The sequence below is a fragment of the Ischnura elegans genome, chromosome 1 (genome assembly GCF_921293095.1).
Source record: "Ischnura elegans chromosome 1, ioIscEleg1.1, whole genome shotgun sequence".
NCBI classification, from domain to species: domain Eukaryota; kingdom Metazoa; phylum Arthropoda; class Insecta; order Odonata; family Coenagrionidae; genus Ischnura; species Ischnura elegans.
The window spans coordinates 45,942,668-45,964,756 of NC_060246.1; the positions used below are offsets into that span (position 1 = coordinate 45,942,668).

The 22,089-nt window shown below is 36.2% G+C and overlaps 1 protein-coding gene across 3 annotated transcripts in view; it reads right to left on the minus strand.

The window, feature by feature from the left end:
• Window positions 1-22,089, minus strand: part of LOC124159493 (discoidin domain-containing receptor 2-like) — a 655,398-nt gene that overhangs the window by 219,828 nt on the left and 413,481 nt on the right. For all 3 annotated transcript variants that reach the window (XM_046535354.1, XM_046535345.1, XM_046535336.1), the window contains exon 4: window positions 8,397-8,502. In XM_046535354.1, coding sequence (XP_046391310.1) covers window positions 8,397-8,502 — 106 coding nt within the window. The remainder of the gene's footprint in view (window positions 1-8,396; window positions 8,503-22,089) is intronic.

The following is a 22,089-nucleotide window of genomic DNA, read 5'->3' on the forward strand; positions in this document are numbered from 1 at the left end:
CAAAATTTCCAATTAAAGGTCGACAATCCTTGTACCTGAGATAATGCAAAAACTAATGAGGACTATCGCAGCATCCTAGCTTGTTTTCTTGCATTCGAATTCCTAATGAAAATGTTGGCGACAATGGGTCCATTCAATGGACACATTTGGAAAAATTGGAAGAAATGTTATAACACCTTTACCCTTGACACGCACAAAAATATGACGTAAAGACGTGAAACCTTCAACCTTGAAAAGGATCTCGATATCGGCTATTTAAGAAAAATATACAAATTACATTTAAAAATTCTAACAGTAATTTTGTTGTATTATTTTTGGAATTTCTTCATCCAAAACTTTAGTATTGAGTAATTTTCATTGGCTGGGGGAATTATAAGCTCCGAAAATCAAATTCCGCTCCTGTAAACTTAGTGATAATTACTATACCGCTCCTACTGGGAGACGTACAACATATATTGGCCTCTAAATTCCCTGAGAACTTTAAGGTACAGGAAAAGCTTTTAAAAGTAGCGAGATTAAGTCCTCCCTATCCCAGGAGAAATAACTGAGATTTACTACGCTTGAAATTACTAATCTACGCCATCAAAACACTTACCTTTCCAGTTTCCTTAATGGAAGCACATGATGAAAGGTAAACACTAAGCAATAACCTGATACCTGTTTATCAAATGTTGGCTGCGTCAGTGATGGAGGACACAGGTTAAACTAGTTGAGAATCATGATGCGCACATGTAAACTATCCAGGCGAAGAGAAAAGGCCATATGACGTTCAGTACATTTTCATTCCGAAGTGAATCAATTTTCACGTTAGCGAGGAAAATACTTCACTATAGACCTAATGACACACCGATAAGCTTTAATTTTGTATTTCCTATGAACCAAACAAAATGTACATTTATAATTAATTATTCCTCCACCGTGAAATAAACTTAGCTTGTAGCAATAAAACATTCTATGGAAAACCGGTGATTTAAAGTTAAGTATGCAAATATAACTGCATAGCTTAGCATATTGGATTATCTATTATTTTGAAAACATTTTCTATGTCTTTTAGCATATAAAAATTATACGGTTTGTGGCTTATATTTGCAGGTTACTATATTCAACAATGAGGCAAATATTAAAATAGCGTTGGAATTCCAATTTCCATGCATTGACTAAGCATATATGCACTATCTTACTTAAATAAATGCCAATAGTAACGATACGATTGAAAATCATACAGATGGAAAGAACCTCATCATGGCCCAAAGACACTTAACTATCACTTGCTTATTTTATTTACAAATATGTTTCAATAATTGGTATAATAATTAGAACTTAACGTTAAAACCGTATTTTGTTAGTATTTTCCATTCAAAGTCACATGATGCAAAATAAAAATTTTGAAATCGGATTACACATACATTATAAGAACGTCTGTGAACGAATAAAGCGTTGGTCTTCACTTTGGAATTATAGTGAGACGAAGCAGAGGATGAATCAATCCAATTTGGGCGTTCTTTTACCTGATAAAATAATTTTTGAAAACTAAGGCTATCATATAGGAATTTTGAGGGAATTTAGGTATTATCTATCATATTCAACATTTATTTGTGTCTCTGACATAAAAAATTCCTTGGTATTTTCTGGTTGAGATAAATTTAAATGAGAGATTCATGAATTTCGATAACAGTATGCACTATCCACGCTAAACAGCCAAAAATTATTGTGTAGGGCTGTTTAGGCAGCACATTGGGTCAAGAGACAAGATACGACCAGGAACGTAGGTGAGGCCATCTTACCAGCATGAATCGGACCAAATAAATCTAAATACATATTCCGTCAGAGGATATAGCATGATAGACAAAATTTAGGAGAAATATTGACTGCATATAAATGATGGAATACGGTATCATAAGAATTGAGAGAGTTTTTACAATAGTTATGGAGAGCTAAGTTTCAAGACAGTGGCGCCGACCTTCGCTATTGGAGCTAAAAATGAAATCTAAAGGTTAACCTCGCACAACAGCTGTTGAAATCTCCATCGATCATTTATTTTTAACAGTTACGCCTCGACAAGCTTTAATTTAGGTGAACAGGTAATTAATACTGTTGATCTTCTGCGATATGAATAACACGTTCACATTTGATTGCTTTTAGTTGTTCATTTCACAACCACATTTTCCCCCAAATCACAACTGCTGATGACTTTTTCTTAACGATTTTCTCTCAAATAGGTACATATAATAGACTATTAGTATTTTAAACTTAAAATAGCGGGCATACCTGGCATATTGACATTATTAAAATTGCAATTTAAAGTTGATGAATTGTACAGAAAAAGCATTGTATATATCCTGATTATACAAAAATAATTCATGCCCGCAACAATACATTACTGTTCGCTAATTTATTCTTCTTTCTGAGTAAACTACTAAGAACTCGAAGGCGTTTTGATTACAACTAAATGATCGTGAATACCGAATACCAAATAATTGATAAAAAATAGTAACGTGGGGCTCTAATTTGTTACCCCATTAAGTCTATCGGTTTAACAACAACAAAGGCATTTAAAGAGTCAATAAAAGGTAAAAAGATCTTTAATCCATTCTGATGCTACGAATGGTAACTACCACCTATGTTATCGTTACTATACTACATCACTAGGAGTCATACCTTGCACGCATTTTTCTTGCTATTTCAAACTAATTATTACGTTTATTAATAAAAACTCTACTAAATTGAGCAGCGGTTATTACTAAATATATAAAAAACCAAAAAAAATAGACTCACTTAGAAATTACTAAGATTATAATATTACATAAAGAAGAAGAATAAAAAACAATAGCTTCAAAAGACTTTTTTTAATAAAATAATTCGTAAAAAATATAACCCACGCACCAGTAGCACATATTTATTCGCAAATTGATAGCTTCCATGAATTTATACTCTTAAAAGAAATGTATTGTAACTACAGTCATCATCATCATCATCATCACTGGTCAACAATCCTAGGATTGGTTTGACGCAGCTCTCCACTCAGTTCTCCTACCAGCTAATCTTTTCACACCTACGCATTTCTTCTCTTTCACATCTCTCTTTACTTGTTCCATATATTTTGTTAGGGGTCTTCCTTTTCCATTATTGCCTTCCACTTGTCCTTCGACGATTGTCTTCATCAGGCCATCATGTCTCAAGATGTGGTCTATAAGGTTGTTCCGTCTTCTTATTAAGGTTTTCATGAGGCTTCTCTTCTCTCCTACCCTTCTTAGGACTTCCTCGTTACTAACTCGGTCAATCCATTTGATTTTCATCATTCTTCTGTAGCACCACATTTCAAAGGCCTCTATCCTTGCTTTCTCCGCTGCGGTCATTGTCCATGCCTCACTTCCCTATAGGAACATACTCCAGATGTAGGTTCTTATAAATTGTTTCTTTACTTCCATATTTAAGTTTCCCGCTGTAAGCAGGTCTCTCTTTTGGTGGAATGCTCTCTTCGCCTGGGCTATTATGCTGATAATTTCTTTCTTGCTTCTCCCGTCATTAGTTATCTTGCTTCCCAAATAACAGAATTCATCCACCTCTATCAGTTTTGCCTCCCTATTTTAATGTTGGTCTTGACTTCTTCTCTTCTGCTGCATACTAAGATCTTGGTTTTCTTCGTGCTTATTTTCAGTTGATATCTACTCATTACCCTACCCATATTACCAGAATATTTTTCAAATCCTTCTCTGTTTCTGCTATAACGGCTATGTCATCGGCAAATTTTAGCATGCTAATTTTTTCTCCATGGATATTCACTCCCAATTCCTTTTCTTTGATTTCATTAATGGCTTTTTCAATGTAAACGTTGAAAATTACGGGTGACAATGTACAGCCTTGTCGCACTCCTTTCTTAATTATTGCTTCTTCACAGCTGGGCCCTGATTGTAACTACAGTATATACGGTAAATGCTATTTAAGTAATTGTAATTCGATAAAACCTTTTAATGAATTCAAGTAACAATACATTTCCGGAACCATTTGATTTTATTCTGAGGGAAAACTTCGTGTACTTGGAAAAAGTGCTTCTGAATGAAATGTAAAGACCTAAAGAATTGACCAAAGCAATTGTAATTCGAAAAAAAAACAAGGAAATGAATCAATGTGGCATATTTTTTCACGCGACCATTAAATGTTAAACTCCGAGAAAAAGTACAATTGGAACTATCTCCGTTGATCCCATTCCGTCAAATAAAAGAGTGATCCGACGTTGACTTCCAGAACTGTCGAAACTCCTGGCCCACATCTATGTATTATCAACTAGATGATGAATTCCCACCGATGAATAATTCATGGCACGGCTGGATGAGCGAACGCGGAATTATGTAAATCCGAGGCGTATGCCATCCGATGGGCGGGGGGGTCTGCGGCAGTGATGGAAAGCGTGCCCCGTGGTAATGAGCGGTGACGATAGCGCACGACATCCATCCACGAGCCCTTGACCCATACCAGCCATCGACAGTCACTCTAAACGCCTCGGGAGGCATGTGATGATGATGATGAATCAATTTCTCATCGGGTCAGAATCTGAAACAGGAATGCGAAGACTCCGATGCGGTTATTGCCAGAATCAAAATGTTAGTAATCGCTAGCGTGAAACCCACCATTGAGTTTCAAGCATTGATATTCGAACTAAACAAAATCTGCTGCAGCCCTACTCAATGATAATTTAGAAATAATTGTAAAGCTTTGAAACAAAATCAGCAAAACTTTATTCCATTTAAACTTGAGTTCCTTAAAAATTAATATATTGCAAATAATGTACCTAGGTTTCAAAGTCAATAACAAGAGAGTCAAATTAATACTCTTTGAAACAGATTTTCCTTTAGAATTCTATTAAAATGATGATTTTGAGATTATGTTGTACTATCCACCAGATACATGGGAGAGAATACGTTAAATTTATGCCAAAATTTCTCGAAGCGTAGAATAGTTCACTTAAGTTCACTGAGCGTAATCTATAAGTTTCGTCATGGATTTGATTATTGTGCTTACTCATGCCTAGAGAATTATGGTGTTTCACAATCCTTTCAACATTTCCAAAAGATTTTGGCATAATATTAATTTAAAGATGTTAGAAATCGATAGGCTGAGCTTATTTCTGCAGCAAATTGAAACACCATTAATGCGATGGAAAATATCTCAAAATAATTGGGTAAAAGTTAATCACATAAGTCTCAACCCTTGACTTTGATCATCAAATTATTTTAAACGATAATCAGGTGCCCAATTCTAACTCAACTTTTTGTACCCAGAAATTTGATAATTTTGCAACATTGTTATAAAAGAAGAAATTCTTGCCAGTATATTATAGAGTGCAGGCAATCTTAACAGAACATTTAAAAATGTAAATACAGAATAAAAATAATATTAAATTTAAGCCCTAAAATATATTTCCTCCCTCTAAAGTTTAAAAGCGACCATTTTAATATTTAAACTGAGTGCACTCGAGTGGCTTAAAACCTTAGTTGGTGATATTTTCTATAGAAAGATCAAAGCCATATTTAATTAGAGTTTTGCTGTCTTGCCATCACAGAAATTACCAATAACAAATTCATATTCATAGATAATGATATTCTACGCTTAATTCTGAACTTGGTGGCCTACTGCGTTATCAGAGGTAAATTTTTAAATTATAATCAATTGTGATCATTTCCACATAGCTACGAGCACAGAAGAGTTTTTGCCTTTCCACAACGAACCGTAAATGTTGCAAGTGAAGTAGTGGCAACTGTGTTAAAATAGCACTACTTTTGCTTAAAAGGTACTCTAATAATATTATCTATTATCATTTATGAGAGTTGACACATCAGAATAAACGTTAAATATTTTTTAAACTTCAAAAGCAAAAGAATATTCAATCACACCGGCAAATATTCTTTCTTTTATTGAGTTACCGATAGAATAATAACCACTCTTGGCACACTACGTTCATCTCAATTTGTCTATAGTCTGAACATAGCTCACTAAAAATCAATCAAAAAAGGAACCAATATCGTAATTAGATTTTGCAATAAAAATATTCTATGAATATCCTAAATAGGTGTTGCATGTAAAAGAGTATCCCTATTTTTATAGCGATTTTTCTCCATTCCATGTAATGGCCTTCACCGGCAGAATCACTTTAATTCACCGGGTGACCCCACGTCCTCTCCCCGCGAGTAATCAACTTCTGGAATTGCCGTCACATCTCGTTCTTTCCAAGCACTAACGAGCAATTTCCGCACAACCCCTGGATCAAAGCAACGACTAATTCCAGCTTTCATCCGCATATATGCGGGAATTTGGACATTATAAACCAAACGACTGCGTCTCTGGGATTCCATACATGTCTACGGCTGCTTAATCAGCGTCCGTTAGGTGAATTCCACGAGAGAATATTTTTCCTCTGAGGGCATCTATTGGAAATTTGAGCAAACACTACATGAGCCCGAGGGTTTAGAAGTTAATGCAGCCAATTGGTGGAAAGAAGGAATTTAATGCGCGGATGCGGATTCCTTCTGCATGGCGGCCGATTGGCCTTCATATAGATACGACCTAGATGCCGTGGAGCAACGCATCTCCCAAAAAAAATAACGTGGAGTGCAAGAGAGGGGCAGAACGCACGTGGAGCGACGAAATTATCGAGCGAAAAGTGAGCTATTTTTGGATTTCTATGCTCTCGAATTCTTAAATAATAGAGACTTGGAAAATCACATCTATCAAGATGCGATTTAAAGCATACATCGTGTGAGCTAATACATTTGAACATCGATCACAATATTTCCAACCGCTAGATTTATATGGTAATGCTATCAAAAGGAGGTTGGTAGTTAAATTTTCTTCATGGAAAATACAAAAAAACGCAACACACATCAATCAATATATTTCAACGTAGATTCATTCATATATAATGTATATTTACCTCCATGATATGTTTCAAATTTATCTCTAATTATGCAAAATACGCGATGGATATAAAGGTATCAGTATAATTTAGTATCATTACATAGCATAAAATACTAATAAAATAATTGTTAAATCTGAAAGAAAATTGAAAAATTTAAATCTCCATCAAATTATGACGAAATCCCAAAGAGACAACCATTGCAGTTTACATCATGTAACGGCATATGAAAAACGCTGAAAGCTAGTCGATTCGATAAACTCTACAACGTACTTCCTTACGCATGCATCAAACCTCAATCGGTGCATTTAAACATCAGTCAGCTTCAGTGTCAACTGAATAGCGATGTTAGATCAGCTGCTAGTTGACTTGACTCTGTATACATACCTCAGGGTCTGGAGCAATCAAAGTCGGATGTGAGGACGAGGTATGCAGAGGAAAGGGAAGTAGTACCCGGGAGAAAGAGGAACTGAGTAATGTAATGGAGAGGGGGTCTGTTGGTGGCTCCTACTCGCCATCGCTCGTGAATAAAGTAGGTTGGAGCGTATAGCCCTTCCCCTGATTACGGGGAAACCATGAGAGGATGATAAACAAAATTCAGGGGCACCTATTTTGGTAACCCTTCCTCGCGCAAAGCCTCCGCCCTCCCTGACCTGTCCCCCAAAGTTCCCACTTTCCATTACCCACACCGAGATGTCCTTCCCAAAAGAACCCTATCTTGTTCGTCTCAGATCCCCATGGGCAATAAAGCATTTACGGTTAAACTGGTTGTGCCGTAAACCTTCATTTTAAGCATAAGTCCGCCATTTAACCTGAGATATCTGGAGGACTAATGAGCCTTTCATAACCATTCTGAGCACATTTAAGGGTATGCAACTAAATCTATATCCTTACCTAACGAATGAGATGAAATAAATTCCTATAATGCATGAGGTGTATCAAAATACATTCATTGTATATGTAAAGAAATTATTAATGCAAGAAATCCAATAGGTATCAAGTGGTCATAGAAAGAGACCGAATTGTAATTAAACATGCAAATAAATGGTGATTGAAAAGCAAAAAACAAAGAGAATTCAGTTGTTATCTACCAAGAATAAAGATTTCAAACAAAGAGCTAGCCTTAACCCTTGAGAAGCATTCTTACCGTCCTTTCAACAAGCAGGTTTGTTCCAATCTCTTCCAATAGAAAAAAACTATCAAGCAGTTTTCCGTGTAGCATGTGTAACATGATAATGTGTGGAATTCACATTTCATCATTATGCTATTGAGAGACGCAGGATTGAGAGTACTACTATTCTCGATAACAAATATAAATGCAAAGTCGACATGTTCATTACATTAGATTACTGTGATAACGACATACCCTTTCTGAAACATATTTTCCGCTTCAAAAAAATATACGTATTTAATAAAATATAGTATGCATGTAGCATAATGCATTCATGTAAATTTTATCACTGAAAACTAAATTCATATTAATTACCTTCCATGCTGTGGGCCCACGCTAGCGGAGTCATATGCAGAGCTTGCTGTAACGTCAGCGTCTGGAATAGCACCATTTTCCAAACCCAGTGGTTCATGACAACCTCCTGAAAATACAAACAAAAAGAATTTATATTTCAATCACTCTAAATTAGATATGACAGAACAAAAGTGTTGATTGTGCAGATTTGTGTACTGAGAATTCAATAATAAGCTTTCACAGAAAATTAATGTCCACGAACAAAAGAACTTTCGAAACTTGTATTGAGGTATAGTAAATTTCATATTCAATTCTATCCAAAATTAAAATAATCATCAAAATTTAAATAATTTGTAAAGTTTAACCTCTCTCGAATCATTTATCGTTTCATTAAACGAAATCTGACTTTAGTGAGTTAATGATTCCACTTCAGGTGTATCTTTTAATATTCTTCTTGAATATTTAAATTATACCTGATTTGAAACTTTTTCGGACAATTATGACGTTTCCCTAGCTTTTGAACTTAAAAATAAAATTGTATTTCATAACAATAAACATTATTACATCGACATACTTTTAGAGAATTTAAAAGTTCTATGGTGACTTTGGAAGCCACAAACCAAAAAGAAGAGATACAATATCAGGTTTTTATACAAAATTGCGTCACAGATATCCGTTTTACTACCAATAAGATTTAATAATTTTTCATTTGCAGTTTTAACAAACGTATTGCAAAAATGAACGCGATATACATTTTAAATGACTGATTAATTAAGGCCTTTTTCAGTCAAACATACTACTTGAATAGCTCATAAATAGAAAATGTGATAATAGGCAAAGTCTAGGAAATACACCACCTCACGAGTGTTAGCTAAAGCCACCACTAATTTCACCAGCAATGCATTTAGCATCTTCAGGCCCCGTTGGAAATTTGTGCCCATTGTAAAATTTATCTCCATGAATGTACTTGTAGACGGTTGAAAGTATCAAAGCATTGATTGTATCACTTGATTTCTGCTGTCTAAGAGATTCCTCAGTTTTAGGCAACGTGCGGCTAAAATTGAGTGAACCGTCTTAAATTGCTTCAAAAGATTCGAAAATATATACTAAACCTTTCCCATACCATTTGAATTTCCTGTACATAAGATATTTGTATGCAATGCATGGAAATTCAATTGAGGCATAGGGCAAAAAAGTGGAGGATAAACCGAGGAGGATGTTTATTGGAAATATGAAACTATAGAGGAGTCTTTTATAGCCGCGAAATTGGATTTTTCGGAGAACGAAAAATCAAATGGGGATGAAACGAAAAAAAGCAAGAGCAAGGCGCACAAAGGGAAATAACATGAAGTTACAGTAAAATAATCAATGAATAAACCAAGGATTCCTGTGAAATGGGCACTTCACGAGGATACTCAAGCGAAAAAGAAAGTTATCCCATTACAAAAGAAGCCATAATTTAAATAATTTCTTTCCAAATAACTACCACTAAGGTTCTTCATGAAGAGAAAATAAACTAGAAGTACATTTACAGAAACCGAATGGAACTTCCAAATTTATCTGGAAATGAAAACAGTACGAAATTCAGCAGAGAAAGTAATTCTAAAACCAGTAGTTAGTGGCCTTAGAAGGCAATGAAATAAATTAACGGCTGAAATGATAGTTTTAGAAAGAGCTACAGTATAAAATCAGCATTTCACCTTTAGATTATCCGTAAGCGATTGTTTTACTATTACTCATGCCACACTGGAATTCATATTTAGTAGATGTAATCAATTTTTGAGAGTCGATGCAGTAAAATTAGCCTAAAAGTGTAAGGGGCTGATTACGGGACGGGAAGGTACAATTTTATATACAGCAAAAATCTGAATGATGTTTTATGCCTAATTTATGAATTTTATATCGAAAACGTTTTTAAAATAATCGTTGGTATGCATGTTTAGAAGCAAAAGAGTTTAGAAAAATTACCCCTCACCAATTACAGCTTCCGGGGGTGACATATACAAAGAAATACGTTTCTGAGATGTTCGGGTAACAGCACATAAAAATTACTTTATTTACTACTTCAAGGGTCTGGTCCTTCTATTTGACGGAGTATGTAGGGATGAAGCTTTGAGGTTCGTTCTAAATACCCGAGGAGTAAATCACAAACGGGTAAATTGATTTCAAGACACATTTACTACTGGGAATAAATTCCTTAGGAATAGGAAAATTGTATGAGTTTTCATAAAACAATAGATTCAGGCATGCGGATCAGCCAGATAACAAGGTAATTCTTCGGAAAGGACACGAATAGATGGCACAAAAGAAGGAAAAGGAGCGGGGGCCGATGTAAATTATCTTTCCAGTAAGAGCGCTCCTTCACAATCGGCTCACCCTGTTACCTACTCTGAACTTCTTCCTCTCCATTCTCCGCTGACTTAAAGACTTCCATTCCCAGAATTCCTTTGAGGTTTCTTAGTGCTGTCAACTGGGAGAAAAGGAGAGTCTGAGAGGGAGTTTTCTATCAAGCGACGTTTGTTACTAAATTAATTTAGAGAGGCGAGCGGAAAACTGTTAAATTTCTGGGTTATGAAGAAATAAAATGTCCGTTAAAAGGGAATTAAGGAGTATTAAATGACCCACACAGCTATCCCTGTGGATAGGATAGGACAAACTGAATCATGGGAAATATTATCCCTTTCATTTCAGTGTTTGTTCTTAATTTTTCATGCAATTGAATCGTATACTGCGGGCCATTAGGATTTTATTTCGATAGGTACTCACTCAGCCAACGTTTGAATGGGAATAGAGTTTCAATTTAACAAATACTAAATTAGTACGAAAATTAGAACCAATAAAGAGGCTATACATGAGTAAATTATCCAATAATATTTCGATTATTCATGCCGAAAAACTCATTTTCCTGCCTCTACGATAATCACTAAAGATAGATAACATATTTCTTCAATAGCGAAAATCCAAAGCATGGAAAATGTTCAAAAGAGCAATACAAATTTTAAATAAGTACCAGAAGAATATTTATGTATTTCATGAAGTTTATTAAAATTTCTATCGTTTTAATGTCTCAAATTGCAATGCCTATGCGTTTATTAAATTCACATTTTTCATTGCTTGGACATTTTGAAAATGAATTGTAACCATGGATAAATTAGGTTTAATTAACAACTTCTCGAGGTATATAAAATTACCTGAAAAACAGGTCATTACCAATAAAAAACTCATTAACTAATAATTGAAATCTTTGAAGCTGGTGAATATAATGGAAGATTGGATTATGTAAGGTCTTTATAGGGTAAATTTTGAGTCAAACAAGTATAATTAGTACCACAATACAACAAGAGGCTTTGTATGAGTAAGATATCCGAAAATAATGAACGTTCAGACATGAAAATATAAAAAGTGAACACTGATGCACTTATTTGATTTATTTGAAACAATAAAGAACTAATATCAGGCATTTTGTAAATTGATAATGCTCAAAGCTATTTATAAAATATTGTTACGAAAATGATAATCGAGTAAACGTTTAATCGAAAGGATACAAAGGCGAATACAAATACACGCAAATTATACTGCGAACGACTAACTGTACTGTTGATAAATTTAATTAATTAGGATATCAAATCACACACACTAGTATAACTATAATATTTTACCTTCTAGCAAACTCCTGAATTAATTTGGTGGCAAAATGAACAAAAAGAACCGCATGAAAATTTATGTTTACGAGTTTTTACATTTCTCTTTTCCTTATTTCTTTATATAAATACCATTGAATTCTAACTCCATATTATTATAGTATGAATAAGGCATGGTTTGATGCATGTGAAGCTTATTACCGTCATATTTTAACTAATATAACAACACCAAATGTAAAAAGTAATAGAAAAGAATTGCAACACAGTTAAAAAATTTTATAGCAAATAAATTATTTGTATGAAGTACACCCCATATTTGCGATAAAATCCAATACAAATGTGATATGAGTCTCCCGACTGAAACTGGTATCAAAATTCTTTCTTTGTTCGGAGGTCAGTAAAAGATCTTTGATTTTAAAGAATGCCCAATTAAATCGCGCACAGAATCATATTCAAAATCCTTAAAATCGTAAAACGAAGTAAATTTAAGTAAATCAGTAGCCTGTATTGCCACAGAAAAAAACCATTCCTAGGGGTAATTAAAACAGTTCATCGTAACAGAAAAAGGAAGTAAAGAATGCATATCCGCGGTCTCAAGAGGAAGAGGTTCACGAAATGTTCGTAGAGCAAGAGACCGACGGTGCGAGAGAACCTTTGGAGCATTGGCTAAGAAACTTCGTAAAATTCAAAAGGGGCGAGGGGACAGGGTAAAAGGGGGTGGGGTGGGAGTGTGAGGGAGTGCAGAGATGCAGGAGGAGAAATAAGAGCGACGGAATATGGAAAAGCGGAAGAGCAGACGGGGGAGGGTGTGGAGGAGGGCGAAGGGGCACCGTAAGAAGGCCGGCGGGAGTCTGAGGCGGAGGGAACGGACCAAAAAAATTGGGCCGTCGCGAAGGAGATTGTGACACTTATTAAAGAGAAGGCCCTCGTTAATCATTCCCAGTGGGACAGGCCGCGGCGGTGTTGCATCCTTTGCCACAAGACTCCACCCCTCTCCCTTACCTTCCCTTCCACTGACTACCTCAAAGCTCCTTGCTCCCCTTACACCTCATACTCTCACGCCATTCTCAACTTTTATGAGGATTTTTTTAAAGATGCCGTGAGCAAGTATCGGGAGCCGGCTTTTTTCTCGACACTGCGACACTTTATCGCAAACACCCCGCTATTCTTGAGATCTAAGGTGGCATAAGTATGTAATTCAATTTCATTGTTACAAAATTTAACTTCGGCAGGGCTTAATTTATAACTGTCGACCTTCTCCCGCCTATCATACTGTGTGCCTTGAAGATAATGTTCCCTTTGCTATCACTAAATTTGATAACGAGATAACATACTGTTGCAAGGAGATAATATAAATCAGAAGTTTAATTTTTAATAATGTATTTAGCTTTACAATTAAATTTATAGTCTAATTATATATGAAGTAGAGTAAGAATGTAACTTAGGGCGATTTATTACGTTACCCTCACTTTAAGAAGTCATTTCGGCAGATAAAAAAGAAAAGTATGATCATAAACTCGGCTTAGGCAATAATTACCTAATGACAAAACTATCAGTTTTGAGATTTATACTACACGTGGGGCACCGTCGCATCGACAGCAGTTATAAATTTTTGTGAAAAACCTTAGTCCCCATCTTTTTTCACCATTGACATTCCTTTTCCTTTTCTCTCAAACACTCTTGTAGAAAGCATGGAGGTAGTGAGCCTCACGGGGTGGGATAGGAAGAAGGTTCGCTGGTATTAGTCGCAGGAGTGGCGATGGTGGTCGGAGAGCATACAAAAGTTTCGTGACGCCCGGATGATGGGGCGAAAATGCTTCGCTTTACGCTAAAGACGCTCGGGACTTGAGTGGCTCTGAAGGGAGCAGAGTTTTCTATCCGGGATAACTCGTTAGTGCCGAAATTACTTCGGCTGGGAACGGTAAAAAGTAGGCTAAAGTGGGAATCAGGGCGTTGTGGGATGCGACTGCGGTTTTCTTTACGGTTCCAGAACACTTGCTTCGCATTGTGCGCAGCTCGAATGCTGAATTAAATTATAATCGCGTCTCTCGTTACCATTCACGATCAAAAGGTAAAATTTTAATTACTGTCCTGTGTCCCCCAACTTTTCCGCTACCTATTGAAGACTCTTTAGCGATTTACTTTAAAAAAGGAGGAATTATTGACGAGGGATATTTGACTATAGAAAGCATTCCTAACACAAACGTTTAACGGCTCTGGATATTATCCAAACTTTGGAGATAAATAGTGTGTAATATCTGCGTTGGACGACTAATGGCCAAATTAAAATAAAAACCAAGTGAAAAATGTTAAACAGAATGTTTCCTTGGGCAATGAATAAAACCCTGATAAGAGGAGTTTGGTGATCCATTAATTCCTTACGGTGAGTCTTTTTGAGTGCAATTAATCAATTATAAAATGTTATTAATCCAAAAGGAAAGAAAATAAGCAGTCGATTTTCTAATGAAAATAAACTGGAAAAAAAAGTAAAAGGAATACACGCTACAAATAACAGTCGCAAATCGGCGAAGCGCCATATTTTTCACATAAATAGTGTTGTTCTTTTTTCATTTAGACACCTTTGTTCGACCCTTCGATAGAATCTTCAGGTAGCTCTTCCAATACATAGCCACTCTGCTACGAGTTATTCCTGTAAAAATGACGTAGAAACAACCTTTAGGAAATACCTAAAATATTTTATAGTGGGCTAGGAAGTATGATAGGTAACTAAACTGTGAGCAAGGCCGGTTAAAACCGTCTATACATTCCTTGGGGACCTGCGTGCATTTACAACTGCATAACGATACTGTTGAAGGAGGAATGGGAAGAATATCAAGATAGATGACGGGACTTGACGTTGTACCCTCAATTCTTGTGTAAGTAGAATGAAACCCTTTCCCCTTTCCTTGGCAGGGGCTCCTGCTAGCGGGCCTGATGCGAACTTAATTGGCTTTTGGTGAGCAGGAGCCCTGAGGGCATAGACATACATGCGAGAGGCAGAGGAATGGCAATTTTGAGTCCATACTGCGTCGTTATTTGATATTATAACCGTTTTAAATCGCAAAGGGAAAAATTGTTACTATTTTTGACGGCAATTTTCTCAATTTATTTTCCTCCGTGGCTCTTTTAAAAAAATTTCTAATTTCACCATAAAAATATTGACAATAATTCCGTTAAAATGACGAAACTTTAAAGCGGATAATGTAGTCAGACCTCTAATATAAAATTTTTGAGATCGGGTTTTGGCACAATATACAACACCATGGCCTAAGTCAAAAGGGACCATGTTCTGGGAGAAAAAGTGTAACCAAGTTAATGCTTCCATACTCGAAAGAATAGTTTAAATGTTTTCTGCAGATTTCATTTTTTTCACATTCCAACCAGTGACTGCATGGTTGTGTACAATTTTCATTTTACGCACTTAAGATGCCTAATTAATCTAATTGTAAAGCCTCATTTTTGGTTCTACGTTGGAACTAGATAGCAAAAGAAGCTGCTATTGGTCACTACTGTGTTCACTCTCCGAGTAAAGACGCCTTTTTAGTAAATAAACGTAAATAAACATTTTCAAATAAGTTAATGCTCCTGATTTACGTAATTTATCCAATAAATCTCTCCATTCCTCTTAATGACGAACGACATGGTTATATTGAAACGTAATGGGATAATCAATGATGAAATATTAATCAAATCCTCTGTCTACTAATACAAATAAACTGTCGTAACTATTGATGAAAAAATCTGACATTAATCACTAACGACATAAATTGGTGGTAGGGATATCTACATCTAACGATGTAGCAATATTAACTGAATATATATTTCAATAAAATTCCATTGCCACATATTTTCAAACATATTTCTTGGGTTACAAATTGACAGCAACATACACATTCTATGTCTTTCGAGTAATAATCAATTTACGAATTAAATGAAAAGTAGCAACCTCAATTCTAAATAATTACATAACTAGCTTTATATTAGGTTTTACCTGAGAAAGAAAGTTCTACTGTTTCATGGTAATGTTTTGTATGAAAGACTACAGATAGTAATATTTAATTTGAGATAAGGATGCATTGAATTACCTGTTGTGAGGAATCGAATGCTCAATTTGCCGAAAGGAGAATGCTTGAGCTATACAAATAAATTCATATCAACTACACTTACCAATTTGGTTCAAAATTGGTCCATATTATTGCAGAAAAACATTCTCACTCATTCTTAATTTGCTGTCCCTATTTAAATGTGTTTATTCATCCTTTTATTCAAGCGGTTACTCCGGCCGAGAAATCCCTTGCAATTAAAGGTACTTAATAGTAGTTCCCTTCTCTGAGGAGAGCAGTTTTCGCGGGAAAAAAATCCGTACCCCGCTAATCAGAAAACTTTCCTTCCGCGCACCACATTCCCATGAGAGCTTACCAGATCCATATCATCCTATCTAGTTCCCATGCCTACTTATGAGGTACGTCTCAATAACCCATTCTCTTATCACTTAACCTACTTCTCGCCGCGAGGCGTTCAGCTATGCATGTAGCGAATGCTCCGAAAGTGCGTCAGTACTGCATTGTCACTTCCAGTTCGAGTCGTCTGAGCAAGGGGAAGTTACAATTGCGCTTGAATAGCTGCATTTCAGATATCCAGAACGAGGTGAAGTGGGGCACAATTCAGTAACGGAATAGTGTTGCGATAACACACACGCGTCTATCTATGCCACGTGTTACTGCATTGAACGACTAGCCGAAACGATAAAATTAATCTGCAGTGAATATTGTGCGCTGACTACAAGTCCGACCAGAAATATCGTAAAGAATCTTTTTGGCCAGAAATAGCAATATACTGCTATTAATTGGTCACTTTGAACTCTGTTTATTTTATAATTTAATTCTGGATACACTTTGAACTCTGGAAATTTTATAAATTAATCTATAGAAATATTTATTGAATCACATTGTCGAATTGCAATTATATCATTGCTTCCCATCCTGTTCAAAGCCATTGGAAACTAATCTTTCACCGGCCGGATTTATAATTGAAACCAATGCATCGAAATATTTTTAAGGCAAATTTGTTCTAATGCCAGCATTTAGCTGATTTTAATCCACATGACATACTCTGCTATATCGTAAATTTATCGTTAGGCTTACAAACATAATAAAGATGCACTGTTGTATGTTCCACAATACACTATGTCATTTTCAAATGTACAAACCTGGGTCGGTTATTAAAACTTCTGTCGAACATACAGCATTGTATCTTCATTATGTTTCCTGTCACCAAGTTCCACAATGTATCGCCATCCATCCTTGTGTTTATCGTTAGGATTACATTAAATATACGAGGAACGCAATAAAATATATTTGTATGTTTATCAAAGCAGTCTTTCAAATTTTAATCATTGAATATTGCGTACATTAGAAACAAGGAAATATATGTGTTAGCTTTGACACATAATAAAAAAACTAAGAATTCCATTAAGGGCGCATTCAACAATAATATGCTTTAACGTGTCAGTATTTAACTTTATTTCGTCTATAACCAACCTCAGGCGAAAACGAAAATTTTAAGAGACGAACACCACCGATAAATTGAAAGGCTCACTTGATGCCCGGGCGTGTCCCATGTGTGCCGAGTTATGATCACACGAGCATCATCCGAATTTAAAAGCACTCGGGTCCGCTGGGGGAAAGAGGGGCTCGACATACGAGTAATGAGACCGCCATTTTCGGACACCGTTCGGGGGATTTTGCGAGTGGCCGTGGCCAGTTCTCTCCGTGCACGTAGAGTGTAAGGCCAATCTATTAAGTCCCCTACCCCGCTACCGTACATCTGCCAGAGGCTCTCCACCCCCCTCCGAAAAGGTCGGTCCCAGGCCACGGTTTGAATCAAAACCTTCACTATGCGTCATCGTCTTTAAGCGGGCGTAGATTGAGCGTATCGCATCTGACGCCGGCGGAGATTGTCAGGGGCAGCCGTCCCCAGTTCTCCATCAAGAAGACCGGCCCCTCCCCCTCACCCTGGCGGGATGGGCAGAGGGTGCGGGAGGAGGGATGGATGAAAGAGACGGACGGATGGAACGAAGGGAGAAAGAGAGGGGTGGAGATAAACAGGGCGGAATGAGGAAGGAGGGTGCAAGAGGAGGAAAGGAAAATACACGGTGACCGTTTGAGATCGGATCGAGGAGAAAGTCAAATACCTCCTCTCCTTAGAATGAGGGGCGGGACAGGAGAAAAGAACAACCGAGCCTAAAAACGTTTCAAAGAAGACAAATGCACGTTTACCACCTGTAAAAACTTCCTAAGCTTCGTATTATCAAAAGTAATTATAGGTGGAAAATTCAATGCTATGTGATCACTCTTATAAATTCGGAAAAAGTATACTAAAACTATAAATATGGCTATAAAATTCTACGTACACCTAATATAAATTAAGTGGTGGCATTAGTAATTCACGGTTCAATTTGAAAATTGAACAGATAAGGGTAAAACGGGTAAACATGAATATTTTCAACCAATAAAAAGTATCCATAACTAGTACGCGCTTTCTATGTGGAGCTAAAGCACAGTTGCTTTTAATATCAGACTTTTTTTGTCTTACGATATTAAAAACTTCGGCCCTTTTACCAAGTTTTCCAATCAATCCATCATATCTATGTTTAAATATTGATTACTCAATAGATCTTAATGAGAAGCGCATGTGAGGAATTTGCAAGACAAATACTTATCAAATTTATTATTTATAGTGCCAAAATTCCAGGTTTTGAGGTAATTTTCCGTCATATTTCTCTTTCTGGACTGAGATACTTTCCTTAGTATATAATTCATTTTTTTACTCTTCATGACAAGGAAAAAATCATTTTCCACTCATTATATTTAGGACATTCACCAAGCGAAAATAAAACGCTTGCTGCATAAATATTTTAACCATTTATCTCAGCATTTAATAATCTATGCTCATCATTGTTTATATTAATGGGTCTGAACTGTATCCATTTCTTGATATGCCTATTAACTTTATTCCCCGCATTACTTTTTAATGATTTAAAATAGAAGGAAGCCATTTTCTCTATCTTCATATTAAGAACGAATCAACACCGGTACATTATTGAAATGCTTTCTATTTATACGCTAGCCTTATGTACCAAAGACTACCATCAGAGATCCACCTGAATCCGTCAGAGGAACCAACTAAAGTCATCCATGAAATATATACATCCATGCGGACTGGAGATCGTTGGATTTGGTCAGCACACACAATCGCACTGGCCGACCGGAATGACGACGGAGAAAAGACAGATTAGGGACGCTCGGAGGAAAACTCAAAGAACCCAGGCTGCGAGGGAAATAGCGACAGAGGGAACGCAAGAGACAGGAGAGGACGACCAAAAAAGAGAAATAGGTACATATGTGTATAAAAAGAACTCGAAAACACAATCAGATGGGGCATGGAAGCAGAAAAAAGGGTAAAAATGAAGAAATAAAAAAAGGTTACGCAAGAAAAAGAGAAGAGCGAAAAGTGGGGGGTGGGAAACGATCTAGACCATTGTTAGAATAGGAGCACAAAGCAAAGAGAGGAAAGAGAAGGGGATTGAAGGAGATAAATGGAAGTGGGGCGAGGAATTGGAAAGAGAATTATTGTGTCGCAGGGAACGGTTCGATCTCGAGAGAGAGAAAGGGGAGATGGCCCACGAAGACGGTGAGGGGAGAGAGGAAAGCACTTGAGAGGGAGACCGGAGGAATACAATGGGAAATAGGTGGGTAGGTGACACCCCTGAGGAAGGAGACCAAGGCTGTTTCGCGCGGTGCGTGATGGGTACCTACGGAAAAGGTCGAGAGATGGCACGAAATAATGGTGCTAGTTTTTTTTTAAAGAAATTCGAGAAAATTTTTATCAATGATAAAGTGGGGATTTTTGGAGGAAGGGAGAAGAAATGAATACGCTAATTTATTATATTTAGGAAATAAATACCATTAATGAAATAAAACACAAGCTTATGGTAATGGAAGTCAATTTACAAGTATTTTGCTACCCTTTATCTGATCTCCTTTGAAACTTCCACCATACAGGTTATGATTATGCTGATCGAAGTACAGATATTTGAGTTTTAAGCCGAATTACTTGAACTTACTTAGCATTTTTCTCCGAAGCATGTTGAGTGAATTTTCTTCCACTTACGGCACAGTGTGTATAGTAACAGCAATGTTAATTACTTGATCATATGGCACACACAAATTCTTTGAACCCAGAATCCAGAAATAATCTGAAGTGGCCCGAACGGTCCAAGGTAAATGCTTTCAAATGCAATTCAATGGAATTATTTTGGGCATGTTCTCCGCAATATTATAATTTGATTTCAGTTAAATTTCTCTTGATTTAAGTAAAAGTGAATTTATTTTCTCTTCGAATGCATTGATTTCCAATTCTAAACCTAATTTGCAATAATTCCGAATTGGTTAGCCGAAAAAATGCAATTCTCTCGGGCAATTTTTCTCTTTGTTTTCATGACAATCGGTAGTAGGTATTTTAAAAAATTTTTGGATTGAAAATATCCTGAGATATTTTTCTAGAACAAAGCACGGAGGGAAAAACGGAGTGAGAACTCAAGCATCACTAACTTATCTCCATTAATGGTTCATGAAAACCCGATTTTAACCTAAATTTTCTGTCCACCATGGTAAGGTATGGGTTCTTGTGGTACTGAACAAATCTAATTACGGTATTATTATGGAAACATATTCTTATTTATTTCGGTGATACCTAGTTTGAGAGCATTACTACCTATATTTCCGATCGCCTTCATTCCAGCATTCTATACCAGCGATTTCATATAATTACATTCCCAATTCATAACATCTTGGCGCAGTATAAATAAGAGATGCAAGTAAAAACCGATACATCTATTAAAAATATTTTTTGTACATTAAATAGCTCCAGAAACGTAATCATATGAATACAGAGATTATAATCTAATATGGGCATTAGTTTCGAAGAGAATATGAAATTTTCGGTACGTGACGTAAAGAAATATACGTTTTTGACAATGATAAATGCTTCAAATGCCATGCATCTTGCATTCAAAAAATGTCATTCTTTCCAAAAAATGCTAAGTGATGACTAAATTAAAAATTTGAAGACATATTTAAGAATATGAGGTCTGCCGTAGAAAAATATGAATACAACGATACTCTTGCCACTTCTTGTAGCAAAAAGGCACCTGTGGGATAAAAAAAATGATGCTTCTATTTATTACAAATCGGTTGGTATTGAAATGTCATTGACGTATTCTACTTGCTACAGCGCAATGCCGCACTCAAGGGATGGAGAAAGAAAATAAAACGGGGTTAAACGCGACCTTGAGGAATGACGGCTATGCGTGGGATAAGGAATTTGGAGGTGCGATGTAGAAATCCCGGTCGCACACTTCATCGATGTTCAATGGAAGGAATTTTACATGCAATTAAGGCGCCTTCCAGGGCAAGGAATGCGAAACACGACGCCCGAGATTGACTACGGCGGAGACGAGAAATGCAATTTTGAGCTTTCAGAAACTACCCCGCCCTACCTTGGAGACGATGCTTGAAAGTAACCTTAATATGACGGTGATGTTGGTTTGAGCGCGGTCGAGCCAATACATTCAAGGAGGAAGGATACAGACATGGCTTTTGGCATGCCTTTTGGAATTCTGAAGGATTTAATTAGGAAATTTCTAACCAAAAATTATTCTTGACACGTTAATTACTTAGGCTAAAATTAGGTTGCGTGAATACACAACCTGCAATTGGTAGAGGATAGTTTTGATAAAATAAATTGTCTAAAAAATAAATTATTATTGACAATAAGTCCCAAAACTGAATTAAAAATTATTCCCTTCCTCGAAGGTCCAATAAAATGTGGTCGACTATGAGCTGGAATAATAAATACCCATCATTTGTTTAATTTTCCTGCCTATCATCAACACAATACAATTACATGGGTAAGACTATATTTTTGCAATAAATAAATAAAATTACTTGAGGAAAAAAACTTCTCAATTATTTCGGTACGATGAGAAATTGCTGGTGGAATTGCTCTGAACT